Source organism: Cydia splendana, chromosome 25, assembly GCF_910591565.1.
Source record: "Cydia splendana chromosome 25, ilCydSple1.2, whole genome shotgun sequence".
NCBI classification, from domain to species: Eukaryota; Metazoa; Arthropoda; class Insecta; order Lepidoptera; family Tortricidae; genus Cydia; species Cydia splendana.
The window spans coordinates 8,818,858-8,846,367 of NC_085984.1; the positions used below are offsets into that span (position 1 = coordinate 8,818,858).

General features: G+C 36.3%; 1 protein-coding gene across 1 annotated transcript; it reads left to right on the plus strand.

The window, feature by feature from the left end:
* Window positions 1-11,764: 11,764 nt before the first annotated feature.
* On the plus strand, window positions 11,765-26,832 carry LOC134803014 (homeobox protein ceh-30-like). Its single transcript, XM_063775741.1, has 3 exons — window positions 11,765-12,104; window positions 25,041-25,225; window positions 26,320-26,832. Exons 1-3 carry the CDS (start codon window positions 11,765-11,767, stop codon window positions 26,743-26,745), a joined length of 951 nt encoding a protein of 316 aa, XP_063631811.1. The 3' UTR covers window positions 26,746-26,832.
* The last annotated feature ends 678 nt before the right edge of the window (window positions 26,833-27,510 follow it).

Below are 27,510 nucleotides of genomic sequence, written 5' to 3' on the forward strand. Positions count from 1 at the left end.
ATATAAAAAAACGCAATTTGATAGACATTTGTACATTTACTTTTAGTGTGGAAATCAGTCACATCATTTTATCACGAAAATTGACAGTGCTGCAGCAGTAACGTTGCAACAGAGTACCTAATGCTGCTGCAGGCGCCACCCGAATGTCACCTTTATCATAAACATCTTAGAATGTTATTGAAAACGCGAGCGAAGCGAGCGCGAAAATTTTTCGATAATTTTTGGTGCACCCTAGACATGGTGCCCTAAGCAAGTGCTTATTTTGCTTAAAAGGGTTAATCCGGCACAGCAAATGACAGAGGTCAATGTTTTTTTTTTTCAAAGTACCCACCTTCGTGGCCATTATTAAGTGCTTAAGGAGGCGATACGTATGAATATGGATTTGATATGGATGCGATATAATTACGATTAGGTATAATTCATGACGGAGAAAATAAATAATTTTATGCAATTATACGCGTGTTGATATGTGTGTTTATTTTACCACTACGTAACTATGTAAACCCATTTTTAGTTTTCTTGGTTACTTAATGTTTACTCAGCTCCCCAAAAGATGGCACTGTGCAATGAGGGGCAATTAATTTACTGTCGTTTAATTTTGTTGTATTATTAAATCAACACAATTATTCAATTAAATTTGTTGATATCCGTACGATTGATTGAAATTTTAGAATAGGGGTCTTCTAAACTTAGAGTTAATTTGGCAAAATCCTTCCTCGGTGGCTTATTTATGTCACATCGTATTAAATTCAGCACCATCTGTTAGTTTACCAGGGTACTCTATAGTGTTAGCACATATTTGGAAAAAGTTTGCCCCTCCTTCCTAAGTAGCGCCATACGATTTAGGGGCAAACTTAAGTCAATCGAGTGTTGTGGCTACCCCCCCTTTTAGGGGTTGAATTTTTATAGCCTATAACCTGGCCGGGGATTTTCTCGACAGCTTAGTAAAGTTTTCATCAAAATCCGTTCAGCCGTTTTCACGTGATGCGCGTTCAAATAAACAGACAAACAGATAAACAGATAAACAGACAAACAGAAAAAAATTCTAAAAACTGTTGGAACGTGTTCTGTTATCAATTCTAAGTATCTCCAGCCAACTTTTTTTCAAATATCTTCCATGTACAGACTTTCGACCCTCTTCAGCTTTATTATATGTATAGATAGATGAAAGCAGAAGAATATAAATGATCGTAGTAGATTCATAATTGTTACATGTTTGCCGTAACTTTATTTTTAAAATGTGTTTTTCAATTAAAAGACATATCAAGATTGTTTACCTTATTTCTAATGCTAAAAAAAAACGAACTATAGAGTAGGTAAACGAAATCTACCCTCAAATAGCTTCTTAAGCCAGTTGAGGGTAGATGAAAACATTACATGACCAAAGTCAGGGTTCTATTTCACCAAGCCGACATTTGTCAGTGACGTATGTCGAGTGACAATTGTCAAGTGACAGGTGACAAGTGACAATTTCGTAAACTGTTTTTGTATAGAAGTGCTTATAAACTTGACAGGCATTTAGTTACAATTGTCAATCTTTCATTTAATGACAATGATTTGGTGAAACAAGAGTAGTTTTTATAAGTCGACATGTTTGTCAATTTGTCGGTAATTCTTGACATGAAATCGGAGCTGTGTCAGGCTTAGGTGACAATTGTAGTGTTTTCGTTGTTAGCAAACCCCGTTATTGGCAAACGTTGGCAAAACTTTGTACCCTAAATTCGCCTTTAAGGTACAAATAAAAATCGCTTTAAATTGCTTTTAAATTCTTCTTAACAAGCATGAAATCATAATAACACTATAAATAGTAATTGTTGCCTACGAAGGCGTTTAGTACTTCAACATTTAGGATTTGGATTTGGAATAAGACTCAGTATAGTTTTGATTACGTTGGGGACCGGTAGCGAAATTAGGCATGTTTAGGTAGGTATTGTTTTTTTTTAATAATTTACTTGGGCGAAGTTGGCCACTAACGGTAAAGTTAGGGTTTTTGTGAGAAAATGAATCTCCGCGAAAGCAACAGAGGTGATATATGAAGTAGGTACGAATAGATTTCTATTTTGACGTCACTGCACTTTGCATTTGCAGAAAAAATAACTTAAAAGTAACAAAAAAATAATGCTTTCACGCCTTGTCAACAAATAATATAGGTATACGCTGCATTCGATGGGGTTGGGATCTCAATCAATATCATGTTAGTGATGACAACACGGCACATTGAAAGCAACTAACGATCTCTTGTTAAGAATTGACAAATATATCGACTAGTAAAAATTACCCTTGTTTCACAAAATAATTGTCATTAAATTTAAGATGGACAATTGTACCAAAATACCTGTCATGTTTATATGAAATTCTATACAAAACAATTTACGAAATTGTCACCTGTCACCTGTCACTCGACATGTGTCACTGACAAAATGTCGGTGTGGTGAAACAGAGGTCTGTCATTTTTTGACAATTGTCGTACCTGTCGTACTTGGTGAAATAGGGGCCGGTTGTTCAGTGACAGATCCAGGTGGTTTTGTATTTGGTTGGTTAATCAATAAATGTTATAACACATATAACTAGGTACCCGAAAATTTACAAATTATTTGTTTACTATTATTTAAGTACCTAGAGAGATATAGTATAGTACAATCAAAGTCAAAGAATATGTTTACATTTTTCGTCTTAGGGGCTGTCCATAAATTACGTCATCGATTTTTGACGATTTTGGACCCCCCCCCCCCCCTATAACCATCCAAAAATCATGCTTCAAATGACCCCATTTCCTCCTACTTCATGCTACCGTCATCCGATGTCCAGACCCCCCCCCCCCCCCCCCTAATTTGAAATGACGTAATTTATGAATAGCCCCTTATCACAAAGGAGTGAGGTGCAAAAGTGTAAACATATCTTTGACGTCGACTGTACCTATAGGTACGTACTAGTATATTAAACTAATGTTTAATTTGGTTTTTAGGGGCCCGTACCTCAAGGAAAAAACGGATCCCTTATTTATAGGATCACTCGTGCGTCTGTCTGTCTGTCTGTCCGTCTGTCACAGCCTATTATCTCGGAAAATACTGGAACAATTAAGTTGAAATTTGGTACACATATGTAAATTAGTGACATATGATATTTTTTCATAATTTTAAAATACATAGGTCAGAAATTATATAAGAAAATAGCCAAAAAATTACCCCCCTTTATCTCTGAAACTACTAGGTCTAAAATATTAAAAAAAATACTTGAAATAGTTCTTTACCTATATATGACAGGAAAACCTATTAGAAACGTGCAGTCAAGCGTGAGTCAAACTTAATGTACGGAACCCTTGAAACGCGAGTCCGACTCGCACTTGGCCGGTTTTTTTTTGTAATTACAGTATTATACATACAGTGTACGTACGTCTGAAGCTGAATCTATGCCGACTTTGACGTGACAAAGTGTGGTAGTGCTTTAATATAAAGCTGACGCGACACATCCAGACTTTTTCATTGCAAACCTATGCACTATGTAGAATTAGCTTGATCAGACTCTAATACTCTTAGTCTTAGGCCCACTTGCACCATTCCACTAACCCGGGGTTAAGCGGTTAAACCTGGAGTTACCATGGTTACCAGTACAATTTGACACTAGGTTAACGGTTTAACCGCTTAATCCCGGGTTAGTGGGATGGTGCAAGTGGGCCTTATTGTACTGACACTCTGGTATTTTACACCGCTATTCCTTTTAAATTGTATTTTTCTTAATTACTCGTAATGCATGTTAATTATAAGATGTAATAATGTTTTGAAAAGATGTGTCCCGCCGAGTTTGTTGCCGGTCCCATATTGGGATACCCTCCTCCAATTGAGGGGGGATTTAAATCTTCTCGGGGCAGAGGTGTACGGTTGGAGCCGGTAAAGGTTTATTTGACGTTCATAAGCGCATTGTAATATGCCTACTTGAATAAACTATTTTTTATCTTTTTTTTTTAATGCTATTGACAGTCAAGCCCAAATTGTATGAAACATAGTCTAATAAAACATGGTATTCTATTCTCAGAGTGACACAGGCCTACGTCACAATAACATGGCCGCTATATATAGCGCTATCGCATATTATCATATAGCGCTGTCGCATGATGACGTAGGCTTGTGTCAGTTAGATGACCTAGAAAAGACGGGAATGGAGTACCAGGCGGAGTATATTATTATACCATGGCATGAAAGAGACTTTTGGCGTATTACAAAATATGAATTTTGGAACTGACAAGTCTCAAATGAAACTTACATTGTAGACTAGCGCAGCACAAAAATACGTTACAGCTATTTACTTTTAATCAGTTCTTTAATTGACTCATTTGGCCGCCATAATAAAACTTAAACGCTCTGTCACCGACATCCTGGCATGTGTGCCAACAACGTTGCCGCCTGGAGGCAGAAGGCCGTAACTGATACTTGCTTGGTTGGCGCGATGGCTCAAAATGGGTCTTGTCCTTCGACACAAGAGCAAGCAATAGGGTATTTGACTACTAGTCAAATCAGTTTCTTTTTTAGGGTTCCGTCTTCCGTACCTAAAGGGTAAAAACGGGACCCTATTACTAAGACTCCGCTGTCCGTCCGTCTGTCCGTCTATCTGTCACCGGGCTGTAACTCGAGAACCATGATAGCTAGACAGTTAACATTTTCACAGATGATGTATGTCATGTATTTCTGTTGCCGCTATAACAACAAATACTATTTAAAAACAAAATAAAATAAATATTTAAGTGGGGCTCCCATACAACAAACGTGATTTTTTTATCGTTTTTAGGGTTCCGTACGCAAAGTGTAAATACGGGACCTTATTACTAAGACTCCACTGTCCGTCTGTCTGTCCGCCTATCTGTCTATCACCAGGCTGTACCTCATGAACCGTGATAGCCTAGGCCCGTGATAGCCTAGGCAGTTGAAATTTTCACAGATGATGTACCTATTTCTGTTGCTGTAATAACAACAAATACTAAAAATAAAATAAAATAAATATTTAAAAGGGGCTCCCATACAACAAACGTGATTATTTTGCCGTATTTGCGTAATGATACGGAACCCTTCGTGCGCGAGTCCGACTCGCACTTACGGTTTTTGAATGATTGTCAGTTACACCTTTCTTCCTACAGTCTTTAGGAGAATTCGAATTAAAATACCAGCGATAGAACGCAATCAATACACACGTCAAACTCGCAGCAGTCGCAGTCTAATTTGGTGCCAAATAACAATTAACAAAGTCGGCAGTGCCTAACGAGCGGTTTGTCAGAGCGTTCAAACTGTTCTAACGGCCTGTGATGGATGGGTGGGCTGTTCTGTTCTGATGCGGTCTCAAGTAAGTGTTATGTTTTTTTTTTACAAAATGACGTAATTGGAATCCCAATATTCCGATATTGATCCTTTTCAATTACGGTATTAAAATATCGGTCTGATAATCCGGTATTTCGGAATACCGGTATTCATGCCCTAGATTCTATACTGGTATAAGGTTTACTCGGGTAATTCCGAATGTCGAAAACTGTCGGATAATTCCGAAAAGAGACTTTTATTATGATGGAATTAAGGGTAATTTTCATGTGAATTTCGGAATTATCCCATATTCGGTAATACCCGAATACACCTTACAGTCTGGAAAAAATTAATGGGTCCTGGACCTGGAAGGAAAGTACCTAAAAACCTTAAGTCAGCTCATTTTACTTTAAGGAAACATTCTTTTATTTTTTATATAAGTAAATCGGAATTCCAGTTACGTCATTTTGTAAAAAAAACAGACGACGAAAAGTTCTGTAAGTAATGTGAAAAACACTTAAGACAGCTGACGAATGTAACGAAACTAGATTTTCAATAAGCAAATGTATAATATAAATAATTAAATATACATTAATACACTGAGTGAGAATCGTAGGATATCGATGCCCTAATTGCATGAATTGTGTGAAATCTATGAGATCTATGCCCTGTTTATCAAAAACTTGTAACTTATAATAAAAGTGGAAGTCCCTTTTTGACAGCTTTTGTTAGAAAGGGACTTCCACTTGTATTACAAGTTACAAGCTTTTGATAAACAGGGCACTAGTCGTGCCCCTGACCCTGAGTGTGAGTGTGTCTTGTGAGAGTTGTGAGTGAGTCTTGCGTCCTATTTTTTTATCACATTTTTGTAACGTTTTAGTCACGTTATTTCGAAACGTTTTTAAACTTTTTAATAACGTTGTTGACAGATCGTCCCTAATTAAACGTCAATGTCAATGACAGGACATCAAAACAACTTCCTTAACATTGAATTTAATAAAATTACAATATCTACAATACAGTGAAGACAAAAATCGATGCGTAAAAAATATTAACATAATAGCAAACAATCAAAATTATACTTTACTCAGTGACTCGGATATCATTGTTTGACGCCCTTCTGGCTGTCAAAAACGTCAAAAGACAGCCATTTTCCAAAACCGGGCGCGAATCGACTCCAAAACACCAATTCTATCAATACCGCTTTAAAACTAATTGCTAATGAAAATTAAACCTTGTTAAAATAACATTAAGGAATCACCGTATTACATCCTGACTGAAAAGTTACCGTTGTGTTCGAAATCTAAATACAAAATTAAATGTAACATCGAAAAAAAAAACTGGTGCTAAAATGTACTTTAATATAATCCAATAAGACTCATTTGTCAATTTGATAACGGAAAAATAAACGTGGTAGTGTTATTAGGATTAGTAACGCGCTTTAAGTGCACTCAACTAGCCGTGAAATCAAAAGCAAAACGGTTAATTTTATAAATAAAGCACATTCGAGTCTGGACTATAACGCAAAAGCAATAAGGTTGAAATTGGAAGTAAGGTTTAATGGTGATTTATACTGTTTTCATAGTTACCAGAGTAGTGATGTGACATGACATTAATTCGATACGTTAGGGTCCGATTCGGATGTCGAATTCGGAGTCTTATTTCGTTTTAATGCGTTTATTGTTGCTTTAAAAGGTTTATGGCGTTAAGTTTTAGTAATTTGAATTGCTGAGTTGTGGAATATTCATGCTTGAAAGGGTTCTATTATTTTTATAAGCAAAATTATGCAGGAAAAAATGTCATGCCTTCTTTTTTTAATGTAATATCATCATTATTCACTTCTAGATTCGCTAAGAGTCTGTCTAAACTAACTTTGCACCGATTTGAATAGATTGAATAGAACAACGTGAGGGAGTGTCATTAGGTACTCATTATACAATAAATGTCATATTTTCATAGAAATTTGACGTTAATGATGACATGGCCACACTTCGTGGTTGCAAATGCCATAACAGCTTGATTCTGTAAGTGTTAACCTATGTCCTGTAATCTGTGAGTCTTTAACGAAGTTTATTCCATTAGTCAAGTAAAAACAGATGGGTATACCTACCTAATACAAATACCTACAGTCGTTTAGGTTACATTTTTAACGAATACTTAAAATTACATCTGAACATTTTATTATCGAAAATTTTAGTTCTTAATAACATCCTTTTTAATTTTTATGCTAATTAATTACTCGAATGCCGCAAAAGATTAATAAGTAAGCTTAACTATTTTCATTAGGCGTTTCCAACCAAATGTCAACAGTGTATCAAATTAGAAACAATTCAATAAGCATAACAAGATAAATGAAACCGCTCGGGATCAAACGTCGGCTGAACGCGTGCCGTGCCATCGTTTTGTCGCTAATGAAAGGAAATTAAAAAAAAACCGTTCTCATTTCAAAACTCGAAAGCGACCAATCGCAGCGGCGGAGCGTGATTGCGGGGCGTGACTACACTCATTACTTACGAGCGAGTAATCAAAGCGGATGTTACTAAAATATACCCGTCTTTTTCTTATGCTTGAGTTCGAGTATGCGAGATAAGGATGGAATCTTGATTGTGGAAAGCAATTTGGACGGATCGTTGATTCACAGCGTGTTTTAATATTTAATTTTATGGTCATATTAATGTTGTTATGAATAAGTTGATTCTATTACAGGGATTTATAGGGGGTTGGAATGGCGCTGGGTTGATGGATGGTACGTTTGGGGCTGTGTGTGAATTTAGTGTTAGAGACGGATAATTTGATGCTGGAGGGAAATGAGACGAGCGTGATGAGCGTTTTTATTTGTTTTATTACTTGTCATTTTTATAATATGGGATGGGAATGAACTTTGCATACATATTACTTTTGACAATTTGAATATTTTTATTATATTTTTTGATTTATTAAACCGAAATGTTTAACCGAAGTATTTTATTTATTTATATCTGTATAATAGGGTTTATTTCATCTGAATAAATGATTTCTTTATTTATTTATTTATTTTTTCATTCAAGGATTTGATATTTAGATAACATAACAAATTGTAAATGATAATTTGGTTTAGCCTTGCCAAAGTACTTATAAGTACATATGTATATACTTATAGGTTAATGTTGTCCCTATACATGCCTCTTTATTATGTTTGTACGTAAGTATCATTTGTTATGGCTCGTTAGTATCACAGACGGGTATATTTTATATATTTAATGATCTATTGTGTTGGTTATTGGTTTTAAATAAAGTATTCTACCTGCATTGCCAATTTGAGAAGCTAATACTACTTAGGGCTCTTCCATACTGCAATCTACACCTACTGGTATTTTCTGGGAATAAAATAGGTACAATACAAATTTCACCCCGTATATATATCTGCGTGTCTGTCTGTCTGTCTGTGAAACCGTAGCACTAAAACGGGTGTGCCAATTTGGAAGCGGTTTTATTTGAAAGCAGTTTTTCTAGCGATGGTCGATTGTCAGGTTTTCTAGCGATGGTTGATGTCGATTCTTAAACATAATATATTTTGTGTTTTTAGTGTAGTGTGTTTTTAAACACGTGAGTCTAAACCGTAAAAATGATTTAATTTAATGTCAAATGTCTTGTTTGTGGAAACAACTTGAAGGTTTCAACAAAAAATCATCCAGGGTGACCAGGGTTGACTTAAAAAGACCTTCAATAGGACAAAAACTTAGGGATATACCTACCATCGATGTGAAACTGAACAGTGACCGAGCCAGATATATGACAATCGTTGATAGGAAACGCCAATTCAAATTCAAAAAAATCATGGTAATAGTCGCGCGTTTTTCGTAGCATAAGTAGGTACTTACGTCATACTCATACCGATACGTTTTTTACTTTTCGTTTGACGTTTGTCATCTTGGGGCCCCTAAATCCTCCACCTGTCAATGCCTAATTGCCGCCATAAAATAAACATCTTCATTTGTTGATTTTTTTTACAAGCGACCATTGTGCAAAGTTCCTAATCATCACTTTGTAAAAGGCATTTGAAACATGTTGGTATCTGTGTGAAACGACTGCGAGACGAGACTAGAAACTGTAATTTTATGGTTACTGTCAAGCGGCCATCTTTGAAATAATTTTTTATCCTTTCGGTTCTGTTTTACTAAACTAGAGCTAATAAACCGAGGTAAGTCTGCAACGATTTTAATAGCACACGCAATGCAAGTGTAATTTATACGTCATGATTTCTTGAAGTTTTACGTTTAAAATAACACTTGCACTGCGTGTGCTAACAAAATCGTTGCATAGACTTATCTCGGTCTGACTCTAAGTACTTACCGAAATAAGCCCAATGGATTAGGCTCTTAGTACAATTACTATTAAGAGTAATTGTGATTGTGTAATCGACTACATTTTTTAATTTAGTTTAAAGTATATTTCCCCCAATTATATATATTAAGAACTCGAATTTAGTTTAAATGATAACAATTACAATTATTACACTAAGTGTTATCCTTATCATATCTAATTAGTAAAGATATATGTAATTACTGACTACCTAGCCATCCAAAAATTTCGTCAGTATATGTAATAGATATATTATGGGTGTAGATAGGAATATATTACTCTCTAAATTTGCGAAGATATGTAAGCGTATCTCGACATTTATAATAAAAATTTCCTTCAACCAAAAGATGAGGAAAGCAGCAAAAGTTATCTCCGCGAGTAATAGCCGCAATCAATTGAGCGGAGGGGGAGTGGGGGGAAATTGTCCTCTAATGACGGCGCGGAGGGTTCAGATGAGCTAGTCCACTTGCCTGAGACATTATAGATATATTTTTTAGATAATAACATTCATTAATTTATTCCTTAGAGCATTTAATAACTGGAGTCGCCTTTAAGAGCTTACCCCTCTGCCGAAAAACTTGCACAATTGTGCAAACTTTTGTATGGACTGACATGGCTATTTGTACGTTACGTACAAATCATGTAGAATTAGCAATACATTTGACGTCCCCTCCCCCGCAAAAATCGGCAGACTGTTTCGTACAGAACATGACAGCCATGACGTCTCCAGTTACTAAATGCTCTAAGCTTTACTGATTTATTTCTATAACAATATTATAGGTAGGTACCTACATGTTAGAATAATCTTACTAATCAGTATAATGTAATATATTATATTATGTAGCCAACCTAAGTTGGTTGATAGCTCAGACTGTGATGCATGTGCAAGTGTTATTTAAATTTAAACGTCATAATTTCATAGAAGTTTGACGTTTAAAATACACTTGCACAGTCTGGGCTATCAAAATCGCTAACTTAGCAATTTATTTAAGCATCCAGCTTCACTTGTATCATAATACTTTAAAATCTTGTGCCAATTACATTAAGTAAGTACTTGAATTTACAAAAACAAACTTTACTACTCGTAATTTCCATTTAAAAATGTTATTATTGTTTTTTTACATTTAATTTGTTCTACGCAGAATCACACTATATTTCGATCCTGATAGGAGGAAAAATGTCTTCCATGATTTTTATTTCCATTCCCTTACCAGGAAGTGTAGGGAATGAAAAATGCAGGGAAACTTTTTTCTCTTATTAGGATCAAAAGGGCTAGTGATTCGAAATATAATAACATAAAAAAATTTAGTGTCCAACTTAAAATAAAATGGCCCAAGTAATGAAGCCACATAAGCGAAGCACAGAACGATGAATTCACTGAGTGCTGACACTGGCGAAACACTTTGATCACCACCAATTACCAGCGCGTACTATATCCAGAAACACATCTCTGCATCTCTTACTAACTCACCCTAATCGATTACATCTAGCTCTTTCTAACGTCAGACAATAGACTTCTTAATCATTTCCTTCCTAGAGCCAAACGGTTTATTCTCCTTTCTCTAATGAGCAAAAATCTACTTCAGAGTGAAGAAAAGACGGCTCAGACTCAAATATTAAAGGAGTTCTATCCTACTTAAATAACTTGTACAGAAAAATCGCTCTTAAATCATAACATCAAGGTTGATTTTTCAAAAAAACGGTTTACAATATAAGATCTAAAGCAAATAAGAGGCGTGATAATGATAGCAGTATTAAGCCGCTAGTAATAGAGCTTATATTCGCCCGGCGAGTATTAATAAAATAAGTTTGAGTACACCCCGTATGTAGGCGTGGCGGTCTGGCTGAATGAGTAGCGCCTCGGTCGCGCAACGGACGGACGTGTCGAAAAATCGAATTCCGAGTTCGATTTTCGAAATTTAGGCACATCACTATTCGAGTGAAAGAAGTGTATTTTTCTTACAAAAATGACTGTGTGCTTAATAAAATAGGACCATTTATGCAAAAAATAAATCTTTTGTGCGTGTTTTAAACCAAACAACATTTATACATATATTCATGGATATTTTATGTGTAATATAATTTTGAATTTAACCAAGAACTATAGTGATTTTCAGCTTAAAAAGGTGATTAAAAAAATGGAACCACAGACAGTAGAAACGCAACCGAAAAAACCGAAACCATTCTCCATAGACTCGATAATCGGTAACAATCGGAAATCGCCGGAAATCGACATCGAAAACCAATCAGATTCTAGAAATTCAGAGGAAGACGAGGAAGAAATGAATAGAATGAGATATTATTTCAATTCGCCGTTTATACAGAACGGTGTGTCGATACCTTTTTTGTTAGGGTATGGGGAGCCTTGGCTGTCTAGGGTCTTAGCGCCTGTGCCTGAGAGGGAGAGAGAGGAGAAAACGGAGAGTCCCGTTAGTGTGGGGAGTGAAGAGAGCGACGGGGGAGAGGATAATACGCAAGGTTTGTTTATTTCAACTTTGATTTAAACTAAAACTCGCTTTTGTAGTAAAAGTGCGTGTTCAGATATTTTTGACCACCTCGGCCGATATCCCTAAAACCCAGCCCAGACGGGACAATAAAATTGCCAGTTTAATCTATCTAATACCTTTAAACGAGCAATTCTTGTTAATTTATTTATTTATTTACCTTTATGTTTATTATTATTTGCATACACACAAGACGCTGTATATTTATCTATTATAATCCTTTTTCAAATTAACCCGTCCATATATATACTTATAGTATCTACAGATCTACACACTTATAAATATGTTTGTGGATATATGTACATATATGTATATATTTTGGGGATCTCGGAAACGGCTCTAACGATTTCGATGAAATTTCCTCCATATAGCAAATTTCATCGAAATCGTTAGAGCCGTTTTCGGGGGCGATAAATTGATAGCTAGGTCTTATCTCTGGGAAATCGTGCATTTTTGATTTTTTTTTATGTTTTCCGAGCAAAGCTCGGTCTCCCAGATATTCATAAATTAAATAGGCAATTTAATTTTTAATTTCACCTAAGTGACTGCTACAGTGGCCACTGGCCTATTGGCCACTACATAGTTACCTATTGGCCATTGGCCACTCCTAGCAAATCAGAAAGAAAAAAGCCGATTAAAGCCTTATTGTTAAGAGTGGCCAATTATCAAGAATGTAGTGGCCAATAACTATAGTAGTCACCCTAACTTCCACTCGTAGCGTAAACCACGTAGTACGTAGTGGGATCGGCGAGATCGGTGGGATCCTTTAATTGAATATTCGTATCCGCATTAGCTTGTAAATCCTAAAAAGTGGAATATGCAACATAAGAACAAAATTTTTGACATTTACGGGATTGTTATGCTATTTAGGGTTCTTGCTAAATTGGAAATTCTATATCGTAAGTATTGTACAACCAATTTAGCTAGGATCCTAAATGGCGCAACAATCGCGGAGCGTGATGGTACAGTCAGCAGCAGAAGTTGCTAAGCGGGCGAGGTGTTCAAAATTACCTTGACACGCTCTTATTCTCTTAACAATAAAGTCGCGTCAAGATCATTTTGAACACCTCGCTCGCTTAGCAACTTCTGCTGCTGACTGTACATGTTAGATACATATAGGTATGGATGGAGATTCGTTCTAATCATTCCGTCGGGTTCCAAATTTCTTATCTTCATCATCATCATCATCTCAGCCATAAGACGTCCACTGCTGAACATAGGCCTCCCCCTTGGACCTCCATACGTGCCGGTTGGAAGCGACCCGCATCCAGCGTCTTCCGGCGACCTTAACAAGATCGTCTGTCCATCTTGTGGGTGGACGTCCTACGCTGCGCTTGCTAGTCCGTGGTCTCCACTCGAGCACTTTTCGACCCCATCGGCCATCTTCTCTGCGTGCAATGTGGCCTGCCCATTGCCACTTCAGCTTGCTAATCCGGTGGGCTATGTCGGTGACTTTAGTTCGTCTACGGATCTCCTCATTTCTGATTCGATCACGTAGAGAAACTCCGAGCATAGCCCTCTCCATAGCTCGTTGAGCGACTTTGAGTTTTGAGATGAGGCCGATAGTGAAAGACCACGTTTCGGAGCCGTAAGTCATCACTGGTAACACACATTGATTAAAGACTTTCGTCTTGAGGCACTGAGGTATGTCGGACGAAAAGACATTACGTAGTTTCCCGAACGCTGCCCAACCGAGTTGGATTCGGCGGTTGACCTCTTTCTCGAAGTTGGACCTACCTAATTGGACTTCTTCAAATTTCTTATCTTATAGGTATGATATTCGAACATAGTACTTAAATACACCATACGGACAGGACGGACGGACAAATTTTAACTATTAAATAAAAAAAATATAAAACCCCCTACCACTAGGAAAGGGGACGGTCGTTCCTCCATACAAACTTATGCCCCATTTTCCTAGGTGGATATTGATATTATGGATCTTTTTTTTTCATAATAGGATGTAGGTATATTAACCATTAGCTATTTAAGTCCCTACGTTTGACTTTTTTAGGTTTTTTGATTATGGTAAAAATTAGGAGCGAAAAACAGATTTCATACAACATTTTAAATGCTCCTAAGGTAAAAGCACCAATGATCGACGCTGCACCATGTTCGACATGGCACTTATGTCAAAGTAATGATATAGTTTAAGTTTGAACAACGATGTTTTTTCTTTATTCAAAATTAATTCCTGTCAGTATGACCTAAAGTACTTATGTCGAACACTGGCTAAAAGTGTCGATCATTGGTGGTTTTCCCTTAACTCTTATAATTGTAATTAAAGTTTCGAATAAAGTCATACGTAGGGGCATAGCTGCAATGTGGTTGAATGATATATATGTCACCGTAAAATTGTAAACACTCGTCAGATTATAATATCGCTAGTTAAATTATAAACTGACGGTAAGGAGATTATAGGTAAACTAACCTAACCTAACCTACGTTAGATTATAAACTAACGGGTTCACAATCTTACGGTGTCATATACAACAAATCGTGTCAAAGTATTTTCAATAATGTTAATATCCAGAGAGGAAATAGTTAATAGTATCACACGAGTGTTTTAATGCCTAATTATGTACAGTTACATATACTGCTTTATCTACACACATATTATAAACTTTCTATGATATATTCACTAACCTCATATTACAGCCGACATTGGGGCACTTTCCTCTCTGGCGGAACTCGCGGTGGCGTCTCCGAAATATGTATCTTTATCGCACATTTTACACGAAACTTTGGTTATAGTTAAGTACTTTAAAAACAATAAAACAAATTATTTTTTACTTACAAACTAATTAAAAGATAAACTGTACGTCAAATGGCGGCAAATGATAACTTTTTCACGCACGTCACGCATCCGTAGTTTTTTTTTAATTCAGAGACAAACTAAAGTCGGGGTCGATTACCATATCGTCCGATACCAACTTACATGCGAGATTTATCAATATTGTATGCAATTGTCATTTGATTTCGAATAAAACGTCATCTCGACTGACATTAGAATAGGAGTCAAATCAAATTGCTTTTTTTTTCAGAGATGTTCGAAATTTGAATGCATTACCAAATCGATTTTGATATAGTAATGAAGCTATTGCCACATTTCGACAGATAAGAAATTTGCTGTAACAAAACAGTTTATCGTAATGTGGGCCATTATTTACGGATTTTGAAGGCATCATAGAGGGTTTATGATATGTGTGTAGATAAATACGTTTAAAGAATAGGATATCATGATTCGACCCTGAATCGCTGTCAAACTTCGGTTTTGTAGGAAGGGTCCTTTCTGTACGATAGTACTACGTGGGTCATACTGAAAGTTTCTGGATTCTGGTATATGAGACGACTTGTTTTTTCTAAGTGGCCAGTCCAGGAATTTTCAGTATGACTTAAGTTCTGTGGTAAAAGTCGAGCATATAAAAAACAAAACATTATTCAACCGTTATCTACAACTGCTTACCTTTTCATAACTTCTTTATATCCTACTCAAATCAACAAGGGTAACCCATTAGCCACGCATGATTTGTACTCCAGTCAACAAGGCCCCTAGGCCGATTAGTGACGCTCCTCGACTCCTCGGTCGTCAGATTTCACGCCACTCGATACATCTGCGCCGTGAAATTGACAGTTTGTCACAAACTGTTCAAATGTGACAGTGACAGCTGCCGGTTGAGATTTCTTGACATTTTTGATTGTTTGGAGACTTTGGAGGTAGGGAATTAGAAAGTATGTGAGATACGAGTTAAAATATTACATAAAATACATAACCAATGTAAATATCTAATTTTTAAAATATTTAAAAGGTTATTAATTAATCATTTGTGATTGAATTTCCAAAAACGGATACAAATTACAACTAACACTTACAAATAAAAAATAAAACTATAAATTGAGGTTAATTTAATTTTTAATGTGATTATTTTTTTCTAATATTTTCCTCGTAAAAGCGCTAGTGGCCTAGCGGTAAGAGCGTGCGACTTTCAATCCGGAGGTCGCGGGTTCAAACCCCAGCTCGTACCAATGAGTTTTTCGGAACTTATGTACGAAATATCATTTGATATTTACCAGTTGCTTTTCGGTGAAGGAAAACATCGTTAGGAAACCGGACTAATCCCAATAAGGCCTAGTTTCCCCTCTGGGTTGGTAGGTCACATGGCAGTCGCTTTCGTAAAAACCAGTGCCTATATACGTCAAATCATGGGATTAGTTGTCAAGCGGACCCCAGGCTCCCATGAGCCGTGGCAAAAATGCCGGGATAACGCGAGGAAGAAGAAGAATTTTCCTCGTACGCGGATCCGCGCTCGCCCATACGAGGGCTTAATTTTATTGTGAAATTTCCTGAGCTGTAATTTCTGTTACCTGCTGTTACCAATACAGTTAAGTTTGCAAAAAAATAGGTTTATGATATATTTTTAGGAATATTTTTCCTACCACACTTTTTTTACAAAATGTCTCGAAAAAATAAAGCTACATAAAATCATTTAAGTAACTAAAAAAAACGTACCTACTTTATTATCTTAATTTTTTTCTCATTTAGCTTTGAAAAGCAAGCGTTTATCAAAATTATCAACAAAATAATTAAAAATCAACGTGTCTTTGGGCCAATCTGTTAAATTAATTATGATTATAATAATTCCCCCGTAGATGTCAATTTTGAGAGTGAACCGCAGGCGTATTATGGATCGCTTTATCCACATTTATCCACGTGATAAAATAACTGTCACTTTTTAACTCCGTGGGATAGAAAGTGTCGGACACCGTTTTATCACGCTGTCACGTAGACAAAAACGACCATCATATCCGTACATGACACCATATCCCGTCGGCAGAGCATTTATTTACAACCTTTTTGAACCAGAATTTTTTTGACGTGATAGCGTCTTATAAATCGATGAACACCGGTAGCATGCACGAAAAAGTGTCACGTTGTGGACATATCTCCATGGTAACGTTGTGGACAAATTTCTACGGTAACGTTACGGCCACGTGTTTTCTTATGACGTTATCACGCAATATTATCGTCCGTAAACCGACTTTATAGACAACCATATTTTTTTTATCTTATTATGATCTCGCTTTGATTTAACATCACTTGTAAAGTTCAAATACTTCAAATAGGTATAAATTAAGGTGTCAAGTGCGGTTACAAGGGATTCTCCCCACGAAGGCACGAACACTTTGGTTTTAAGTCCCTTACTCCCTTAGGGACTATAGGTACAGACTACACAGTCACATAATAAATAATAGTACTAGGCACAGAAGGTTCACTCTCTAAATAGGGTATTTGACTACTAGTCAAATCGGTTTCTTTTTTTTGAACTGTCAAAACGATTTTGCTACTATGAAATTTATATGAAACACTAGCATGTGACGTCACAATCAAATTACCTACGCTTTATAGTTTTATACGGGTTTTAAAATAGAAATTGTGTCTAAAAATAACTGCTGTCTACGATTCTCTATTAATCTTCTGGTGCTTTATTTCATGCATGGTGTAAAATAATTTATTTAAAATACAGTCAAATACCCTATTATCAGCGGCATTTGAATATTTTTCCTATACCCCGCGGCCCCGTTTTTTTTCAGTACACCTAGTATAAATGTCATTCGATAGCGTGACGTGTACTTGTGGGATTATGAGTTTCCAAAACGTCCCGCTTGGCGCGCTGTTCAAAATACTACACAAAAATAGACATAACGCTAACGCGAACGCTTCGTCACGCTATCGAATGAAAATACTAGGGGTTCAGATTAGATATTTTATGACCTCAAAAGTAGTGGTAACTATTTTGCTACAAAATTAAATCAGTACGGATATGATGGTCGTTCTTGTCTACGTGACAGCGCGATAAAACGGTGTCCGTCACTTTCTATCCCACGGTGTTAAAAAGTGACAGTTATTTTATCACGTGGATAAAGATGGATAAAGCCATCCATAATACGTCGGCTGAGTAACTACCTATGTTATGCATTGAATTATAGTGTAGTTTACATATTATTGTACCGCGATATTAGATATCATGGGAACCTTAGTATTTCTTGGTATTTCGGAAGAAAAAGTAAATTAGATTTACAGCTACTTTTGGGGTTAGAAAAATTCTAATCTTAAAAAAAAGCGGGGTACAATAGAGGAATATTTTTACATTACGAGTTCAAAAAATAGTTCCCAATATGCCAATAGTCAACGCTCGCCGTCGGCAGAGCGTTCATTAACTCTACCATGAGTTCCGTAAATGACAGATCATAGTGAGAACGTTAAGGAAAATGTATGGAGTAATTGTACAGTGTCTCTACTGGTCACCTAAAGAACTAAAAACATACCCTCTTGCGCCAGTAAGTACTTATAGGTTTTACCGGTCAGTCTGAACCCTAGTGTCAAATTCTTGTTTTGTTATTTTTTATTAAACCATCTAGGTTTTTTGATTCCCCCCCATTGTCACATTTGGCAAACCCTCTGGTGTGACGTCACATTTTTTCAACGAAATCGGCAAATCGAATTAAGTAGGCTGTACCATGGCTATACCTATTTTCATAAATTCAAACTCTGTTTTAAATAACTTCAAACACTTTTATTATAGCGTTGTTAGGACATTACAATTCTTTCTTTACAATCACTCCAACTAACGTTAACAATAATCTTCGGAAATATTTTCAAATCTCCCCAACATTTCAGCTTCATCGAGCCGCCATAAATCAGTGTTGCCATCATGAAAATCACACAAGTTCATCCTTTTTAAATTACTTATTAAAACAGATTAATTACACAGGGTATCAAAACTGACTTAAACGATACTATAAATCATCAAGCGACGTTCCTTTCCACAATAACTAATTCAGCCTCATTTAGTAAAGAATCGTCACACTATTTATTATTTTTTATCAAAATATTATTGATTAAAGAAATATTATCGTTCCATAAACTTCTTATTTAACTGTATAGCGAATTAAATAATTTAAATAAGTTAGAGTGGTGACGTCACAATGTTTGTGACTCCCCCTCGCCCCTGTCACAAGATGTCACATTTTCTTAACCACCTCCCCCCCCCTAAAAGTGTGATGTAAATAATGGATGACCCCTAAGGATTCTGGATGAGCCCTTTAAGCCAAATCTCTACAATAGAGCAAAACAAAACAAAATTGAATTCATTCTAATATTCAATATGCAACCCCAATGCATTTCGTACGCAACAGAAACATTAACCAATACGTGACACCCGCACGCCACAAATAAAAATATTTCCACAGAAAACCAGTGTGAAAATGTCTACGTGACCGCCATTTTGGCTAGTGATGTCCGTTTATCGAAAATTCACCGATAAATTACCGATTCGTATCAAACTGCATCGAATCGTTCACACGCGATTTAACTTTGCCGCTTTCTTGAATTCGAAATTTAAAATTCAGAACGCGAGCTCTATGCTTCCACAAACATTAGCAACGCTGTTTGAATTTAGACTTTATTTTTAGGTCATTAAAATGTATTTTCCTTTTGGCTGGGTTAGTATGAAGGTTGTAATATTTTTACAATTCATTTGGCGCGTTCGATAACTGTCAATCTCTGTTGCGTCGGCCATAAGAAATAAATAATAATATATTTATTTGCGAAAGGGGATCGGTTTTACGACGGGTTTTTCGTGGAAATTGCATAAATGTGCGGTGTGGAATGTTAAGAGAGTTAAAATGGGTTTTATCGGTTTGAATTCGTTGTCACTCACTCTGATTGAATGATCGAGATTGCAATCCGTCTAACTTGATTGCCCAAAAATGTCGCATTTATTATATCAATGACATTGAGGTTTTTTAGTATGCAAATCACGTGTAGTGCCGTTTTTGGACGTCTAATGATTGATTTTTATGCAGATTATCCGAATGAGTAAAGGGGCCACTGATTAACAGTCCGCCGGACGGTATCGGCTTATCAGTTAGAACAAAATGTTGACAGTTCCGAACAACTGACAGGCCGATACCGTCCGACGGACTGTTAATCAGTGGGCCCCCTTAAATTCTGTATTGTAGAGACAACTAGAGTCTGTGATTTTAGTAACAACATTGCCAAACAAAAACAAAACAAGTACTTATCAACCTAGCAGAGCTTATACCATGCTGGGTAAATAGCCGACCATATACTTGAATATGTAGGCAGGTACTTAGGTACTTAGATAATAGATACCTACTTACATATTACATACTCAAACTCCATAACTCATATTCATAATCAACACACAAATAAATACCCTTACCGGGATTCGAACTCAGGACCTCCAGCTTCGTAAGCAGGGTGACCTCTGACTTCCAGGAAATACACGTGTTCAGTAATTGTCATGGTTAGGATTTTAAAATTTTCAGTAAAGTACGAAAATCTGAAATCAGGAAAACTTATCTGTCGATGATATTAGACATATAGTAAGTAATCAATGGTCATAAAGTTTTGGTTACAGGTTGTACATAATAGTGGGCCAGTCATCTTAAGCCTAAAAAGGGGGTCAACCTCGGAATGAGAGATAATAAGCTGAAAACTCGTATAAACCTTCGTTATGACATTTTAAAGGTTCTCTTAAAAGTTGACGCATATATCATGAAAATCGGTTTTTCGCGAATATCAAGATTTCTATAGCTTCAACGCTATTTACATGTAGCGAAGAGTTGTAGAGCATAAAATTTGTGACACGTTAGGCATCGAACATTTTTTCATGAGATTAGCCGTTTTCAAGATATAGGGCACAGAAAGCGCAATGATCAGACATACGTACTATTAGTTGGTTTGATAGTGAACGACACCTTGCATTTTGTGACTATGCGCTGAAACTTGGCACAGTTGATTCTTAGATGGGCCACGGCACATTTAGTGGGTGAGGGGGGGAAGTTCCACGCTGCCGCGCTTCAATTGAAGCATCATTTCTCTAAAACTATACATATTAGGGCATGTGATATACCATTTCCGGATAAATTAAGGATGGGGAATCTATTTTTGGAACAAAAACAATGTACTTACTAACAAAGAAAATGAATACGAATTAACTGAAAACTACTTCAACTCGCTATTTTCACTACAGATAAAGATTTTGGTAGTTAAATAAAAGCATGTGAAAACATTTTCTTGTATTATTAGTACTTAAAATCTACCTCTTTCCTGTAGAAATACCTTAAGTTAAAGGCTATAAAGCTTAATTTCCTGATTAAACCTCAATAAAAGGGCACTTTACTTACCCTTTTTGTATTAAACTATGTCATAAAATCAAGCGGTTAACTAATGTCCACAGGAGGGGCCACTTTTGTTTTAAGATCTATGTATGATCCATAAGTGTAATTTTAACGATTAGAAAACTTTATAGAACGTATTATTCATACAGATTACCAGCTCGCCTTGCGTCATAGTGCGTTTTCCGTGCCGCTGCGCCTTCTATGCCGTATATCTTGAAAACGGCTAATGGCATGAAAAAATGTTTGATACCTAACTCGACGCAAATTTTTTGCCCTACAATCCTTACCTACATGTAAACAACATTGGAGCTATAGAAAACTTGATATCCGCGAAAAACCGATTTTTATGACCTTTGACCTGGAATAACTTTCGACGCGCACACGATATATGCGTCGACTTTTAAGAGAACCTTTAATACTTCATAAGTCATAACGAAGGTGTATACGAGTTTCCAGCTTATTATCTCTCATTCCGAGGTGAAACCTTTAATTTAACTGGGCCATAGACGCCGGTTTCAAACCAAATACCAAAATCGGAAATGGACAAATGTCTCGAAAATAGGAATCCCTATGATCAATCTCGTAATAGCCGACGTCATCACTCTATCTCCGTGACGTCGACTGGGCGGAGCGCTGACGAGGTCCGTTTTTATGGCGGATTGGTAAAAAACGTCAAGTCCGAAATTGTAGCCGCAGATAGCAATAATTTAGCTACGTAAAACCACTCAACTATATAGTCCAGTACTACTGCGACTGCACGCGCCGCCGGTCGCCGCACCACGCCGCTTTTAGTTGTACATAATTATTTTTGTTTGTTTTTATGTTCTTTTTATCACTAACATAGATTTATAAGGGTTGTTGAGCCTTGTACTAACAATAATATGGATTTTTTTATTCGAAATAAAAATATTGAATTGAATTGAATTGAAACTACAACTATGGACCACAACTTTAAATAGTTAGACCAAGAAAAGTCTGCAGCGTTTTTGATAGCCCACGCAGTGCAAGTGTGCCACGCATGGTTTTAATAAAAGTCAACTACCTACGCTAGGCTGCGAAGATTTAGGTTCGGTGTAAAAGCCTAACTATTTCGCCAAAAACTGCTAACTAAACGTTAATTAAACGAGTCGGACTCGCGCACGAAGGGTTCCGTACCATAATTAATGAAAAAAAAAAGCAAAAAAATGCAAAAAAAAAACGGTCACCCATCCAAGTACTGACCACGCCCGACGTTGCTTAACTTTGGTCAAAAATCACGTTTGTTGTATGGGAGCCCCATTTAAATCTTTATTTTATTCTGTTTTTAGTATTTGTTGTTATAGCGGTAACAGAAATACATCATCTGTGAAAATTTCAACTGTCTAGCTATCACGGTTCGTGAGATATAGCCTGGTGACAGACAGACGGACGGACGGACGGACGGACGGACAGCGAAGTCTTAGTAATAGGGTCCCGTTTTACCTTTTGGGTACGGAACCCTAAAAAGACACAAATTGCCCCCAAACCACCATCATCCAGTAAACAATTGACAGACGATTTGTTTTTTTTTTTTCACAAAAAACGTCAATTCCGTCACCCTCGTAACCGCTAAAATGCTGACCAAGTCATTTAGTCAAGCCCTATAAAATAACCCAAACCATTTTGAATTTTATATTTAAAGACTTAAGGACTATTCGCTTGGATAGTCTGTCCCGCTGACCCAATCTCGGTTTACTGCAACTTAATCGGTTATTTAGTTTTATTAGCTCGATTTATCGGACTTTATTTGAGTATTGCGGCCAGGGGCAGTGATTTCAGGAGGCCACTTTGCCGTTTAGTCCTATCAGAGAAAACATGCTCAGGAAGCCATTTAAAGAATATTTAGTTAATTCTTCTACAATATCAAGATTTAGGAGGAAAATACCTGCTAATTGGTAGTATATCTACTGCAAAACAACAGTATGATACTCGCAAATGTCAGATATCTCTCCAATTCTAAATAGGTACCAGTCTAGGAGTTGAGGTTTATTTGACTTTACATTGTGCATGGTTCCTCGATAGTTGACTGGTAGAGAATGCTTTTGGTATTAAGTCCGCCTTTTGTACGATAAGTTTTTCCTTTGTGCAAAAAATATTATATTGTGGCCCAGGGGCAGTGATTTCAGGAAGCCACTTTGCCGTTTTGTCCTATCAGAGAAAACGTGCTCAGGAAGCCATTTAAAAGAATTAATATTTGGGTAATTATTTCTATATTATCAAGATTTAGGAGGAAAATACCTGCTAATTGGTAGTATACCTACCTACTGCAAAACAACAGTATGATACTCGCATCGCAAATGTCAGATTTCTCTCCAATTCTAATAAATAGGTACCAGTCTACGAGTCTACATTGTGCATGGTTCCTCGATAGTTGACTGGTAGAGAATGCTTTTGGCATTAAGTCTGCCTTTTGGACGATAAGTTGTTCTTTTGTGCAAAAAATGTTATATAAATAAATAGTAAATAAATGTTTTCCACATATAGGTATAAATTTGGAAAATAAATATGTTTGTATGTAACAATTATAATTTATTGCGTGGTTATTTGTGACGTGACTTTGTAATATTATATAAGGTACAGTCACCTGCAATAATATGTTACTCTTCGAACGCCGCAAAAATATGTGACACGCTCTTATGGCTCTACAAATAAGATCGTGTCAGATATTTTTGCGGCCTTCATTGTGTAACATATTAGTGCAGGTGACTGTACAATAAATTTATTTCTTAACTGGTACTAACATTCGATAACAATATAAATTAATAAAAAAATACTATAAATTAACTTAGAATTAAAAATTAATAATAAATAATAAAACCTACCTAGTATATAAGTATAATAATAAATAGTTATAAATATTATATTCATCTTTTCGAAATAAGTCGAACTATTTAGCTAAAAATGTTAAGGACTTTAAGTTAGCTTGGTTTTCTCGTCTCGTATGTCTAGACAAAAACATTATAATTCGATTAAAATGAACGCTCCTCCACTATTCGGCATATTTCCTTTATTTTAGTACTTAGCAACCCTCTCTTCATTGAATAGGTAATTTTACGGTTGAGACTCCCTTGTTCACTCTAAAAAATGAAGACCAACTAAGAGCAGTTTCTTCTTAGTTGACGTTAAGTTAATTACAACAATTACGATCTTATATAAATCAAAGAAAGCTGATTACTTAAAACAATAAGTGTATCTGTGATTGAACTAATAAAGTAGGTATTGATTAATCCTAACAATTGTATACCTTGCATCTATTATTAACTTGTTGACATAATTATGTAACGTAGGTTGATTCAATAAATATAAAGCTTAGTTGATCTTACTAGGGTCAATTAGTTAGCATAATTCTTTTTCATGTATATATTGAACAAGATCTTAGTTGGCTCAGTTACATAGCAATAGTAAAATCAATCAGAATTACCTTATTTGAAATGTCGAAGTCCTTGTTAGGCTCGTATGGAATCAAGATGCTTGATTACGACTATCAGAATATTGATAGGGCCAACCAAATTTTTTTTAGAGTGTTTTAAGTCACTCGCGCGACATGTTTCGGAGAGCCTATAGGTCTCCTTTCTCAAGCACTAACAGTCGCGCGAGTGACTTAAAACAAGTGAGTCTAAACCGTACAATTATTCAATGTTAGTATGTCTCACAACAGTTTCAATTCGAACCCTGTCTTCCCCAGGAAACGACTCCGAGCCCGACCAAGAGGACTCAACAGACCGTCGCGAGAGCAAAGCGAGGCGCCGGCGCACGGCCTTCACATCCGAACAGCTGTTGGAGTTAGAGCGAGAGTTCCACGCCAAGAAGTACCTGAGTCTGACAGAGAGGTCGCAGATCGCTGCGGCGCTCAAACTTAGTGAAGTACAGGTTGGTATCTCATCTTAGTGCTTTTTCCTGACGGGGTTTTGGGGTCCACTTTCGGTCATGTAATCCCAAGAATAGGTGTAGATAGGCTTACAAAAGGCTCTGTCCAACTAGAGCTAGGATTTCAGTTTATAAAAGGCTTTGTCACCAGACGGCCTCTCAGATTCTGACCTCCTAACACAAAGGAAAACTAGTTTCCTCGTGAATCTGATATCCTTCACTGAAAAATAACTGATAAAAATGAAAGGATATTTTGTACTTGGCTACCAGCAGTCCGTGTGGTAAAGTACATTCTTTGATGATGCAAACCAAGCGAAATAAAATGCGAAGAAATTCAAAGGTATCTAGTTAAATTCTTAATTGGGCTAGAATGGGTATTATAAAAAAAGTTTATAAAAAATTGATAGGCTTGGGTTTCTTATGTGAGGGCCAATTGTGACATGTTGTGGAACGCATATACATTGGTTTAGTGATGATGATGATAATATTATATCGCCGGATGAGAATACGTTTGTGCCATATCCATTTTTGAGAAAAATCGTTTTTAAGGGTTCCCAAAATAACAAAAAATATGCTATAATTGACTCTAAACAATTTTTGAAAAAAAAAATATTTTTCAAAAATGTGCCATATCCGCATTTTACTATAGGATAATTACACTCTTTTAACAGAAAGTTATCACAAAAGTGTGACATATCCAACACTTTTGTGTCATATCATATCATACATTGTACAATACGTACAGTACGTTTAACACTTACTCATCAAAAACGGATATGGTGCAATATTAAAAATGCTTTTATTTCATGATTACCACTATATTCAAAATATCTGTATGGTACTATAAATAGAAAATATATGTGCCTAAATGATAAGTAAGTTCAATACTTCCTAAATGCGAAACTTTTCGAAAAAAAATTTTTTTTTCTTCTTTTTGCTCTCCTGCAAACCAATGTAAGTGGCGTATGGCACAAACGTATTCTCACCCGACGATATACAGGTTTGAGTCAAATAGTCGTATGTAGATCGAGTATATGTACGTTCAATGAAAGAAAGAAATATTCAACCTACCATTCTTAAATCTCAATTTCTTTCAGGTCAAAATATGGTTCCAAAACCGTCGCGCGAAATGGAAACGCGTGAAAGCCGGCCTCGCCTCCGGCAGTCACTCCGGCAAAACCTCGGGCACCAAGATAGTCGTCCCCATCCCCGTGCACGTCAACCGCTTTGCCGTGCGAACACAACACCATCAGATGGAAAAACAACAGTTCCGACTAGACAGGAACCAACCTTGCAGCCTTTTACAGTCCCAAACCTCAGCGTTCTCGAAAAACGACACGTTTTTAAAAGAATCGAATCCATTTTTGAAAGAATCGAGTTTACCGAGTCCGTTTTTGAAAAACGAATCGGTAATATCGATGGGGCGCAGCACTATGTACGACGCGAGCATGTCCGCTAGGTTGGCAAGCTTGAGTCAAGCCGCCAATTTGAGGTTTGGAAATCAAAATGGCCGACCTAGCTAGTCTGGGATTTGCAATAGATACAGGCTGATTTTCTTTGGTAATAAAGATAATCAATTAAGTATTATCACTGAAGCATTGAGCATGCGATAATTACCTTCTTGCTATTTTCGGTACAATTCATAGTTTAAATTAATCATAGTATAAAATATGAGCGGTTGTATAATGGATAAATGCTTCAGTGAAAATATGCGTCAAGTCAACGAAGTTTTATCATATTTTTACAAAATGGTTGTTTTTTCAAATCGAGACGCTTCGGTCAATTACCACTTTTTAGTGCCATATATTGAACCGCATTAATACCAAAACAAGCTTGATTTTTGTTTAGTTGTTTGCTTGCAAATGATGATAACAAATATTAGAAAATCTATGTTAGACAGCTGAATCGTCAATCCTGACATTCCTGACCACACACTTAAAAGAAATGTCACTTTAAAAGTCACTGTAAGAAATCATTGAGGTAAAATATCTGGTAGGACCTTGAAACAGCCTGCTTAAAGAAATCTATAAATAAAATAAAATAACAGCTATTATGTTGATTTATTAAAAGTTGGCCTGCTTAAAGGTTAATACTGTAATAAATTTGTGTTAAAAATCATTGCAAATATATTGTACGTAACGTTGAAAAACTATTAATTGTAAAATAAGCAATGCCTATGTATATTGTAACGGAAAGTAATAATTAGATAATAAAACGTGTGATAAAAGGTAATGTTGTTTTTTTTATTACCTGTATTAGTGGCTTTGTAAGCTGTAAACATTTGGTTC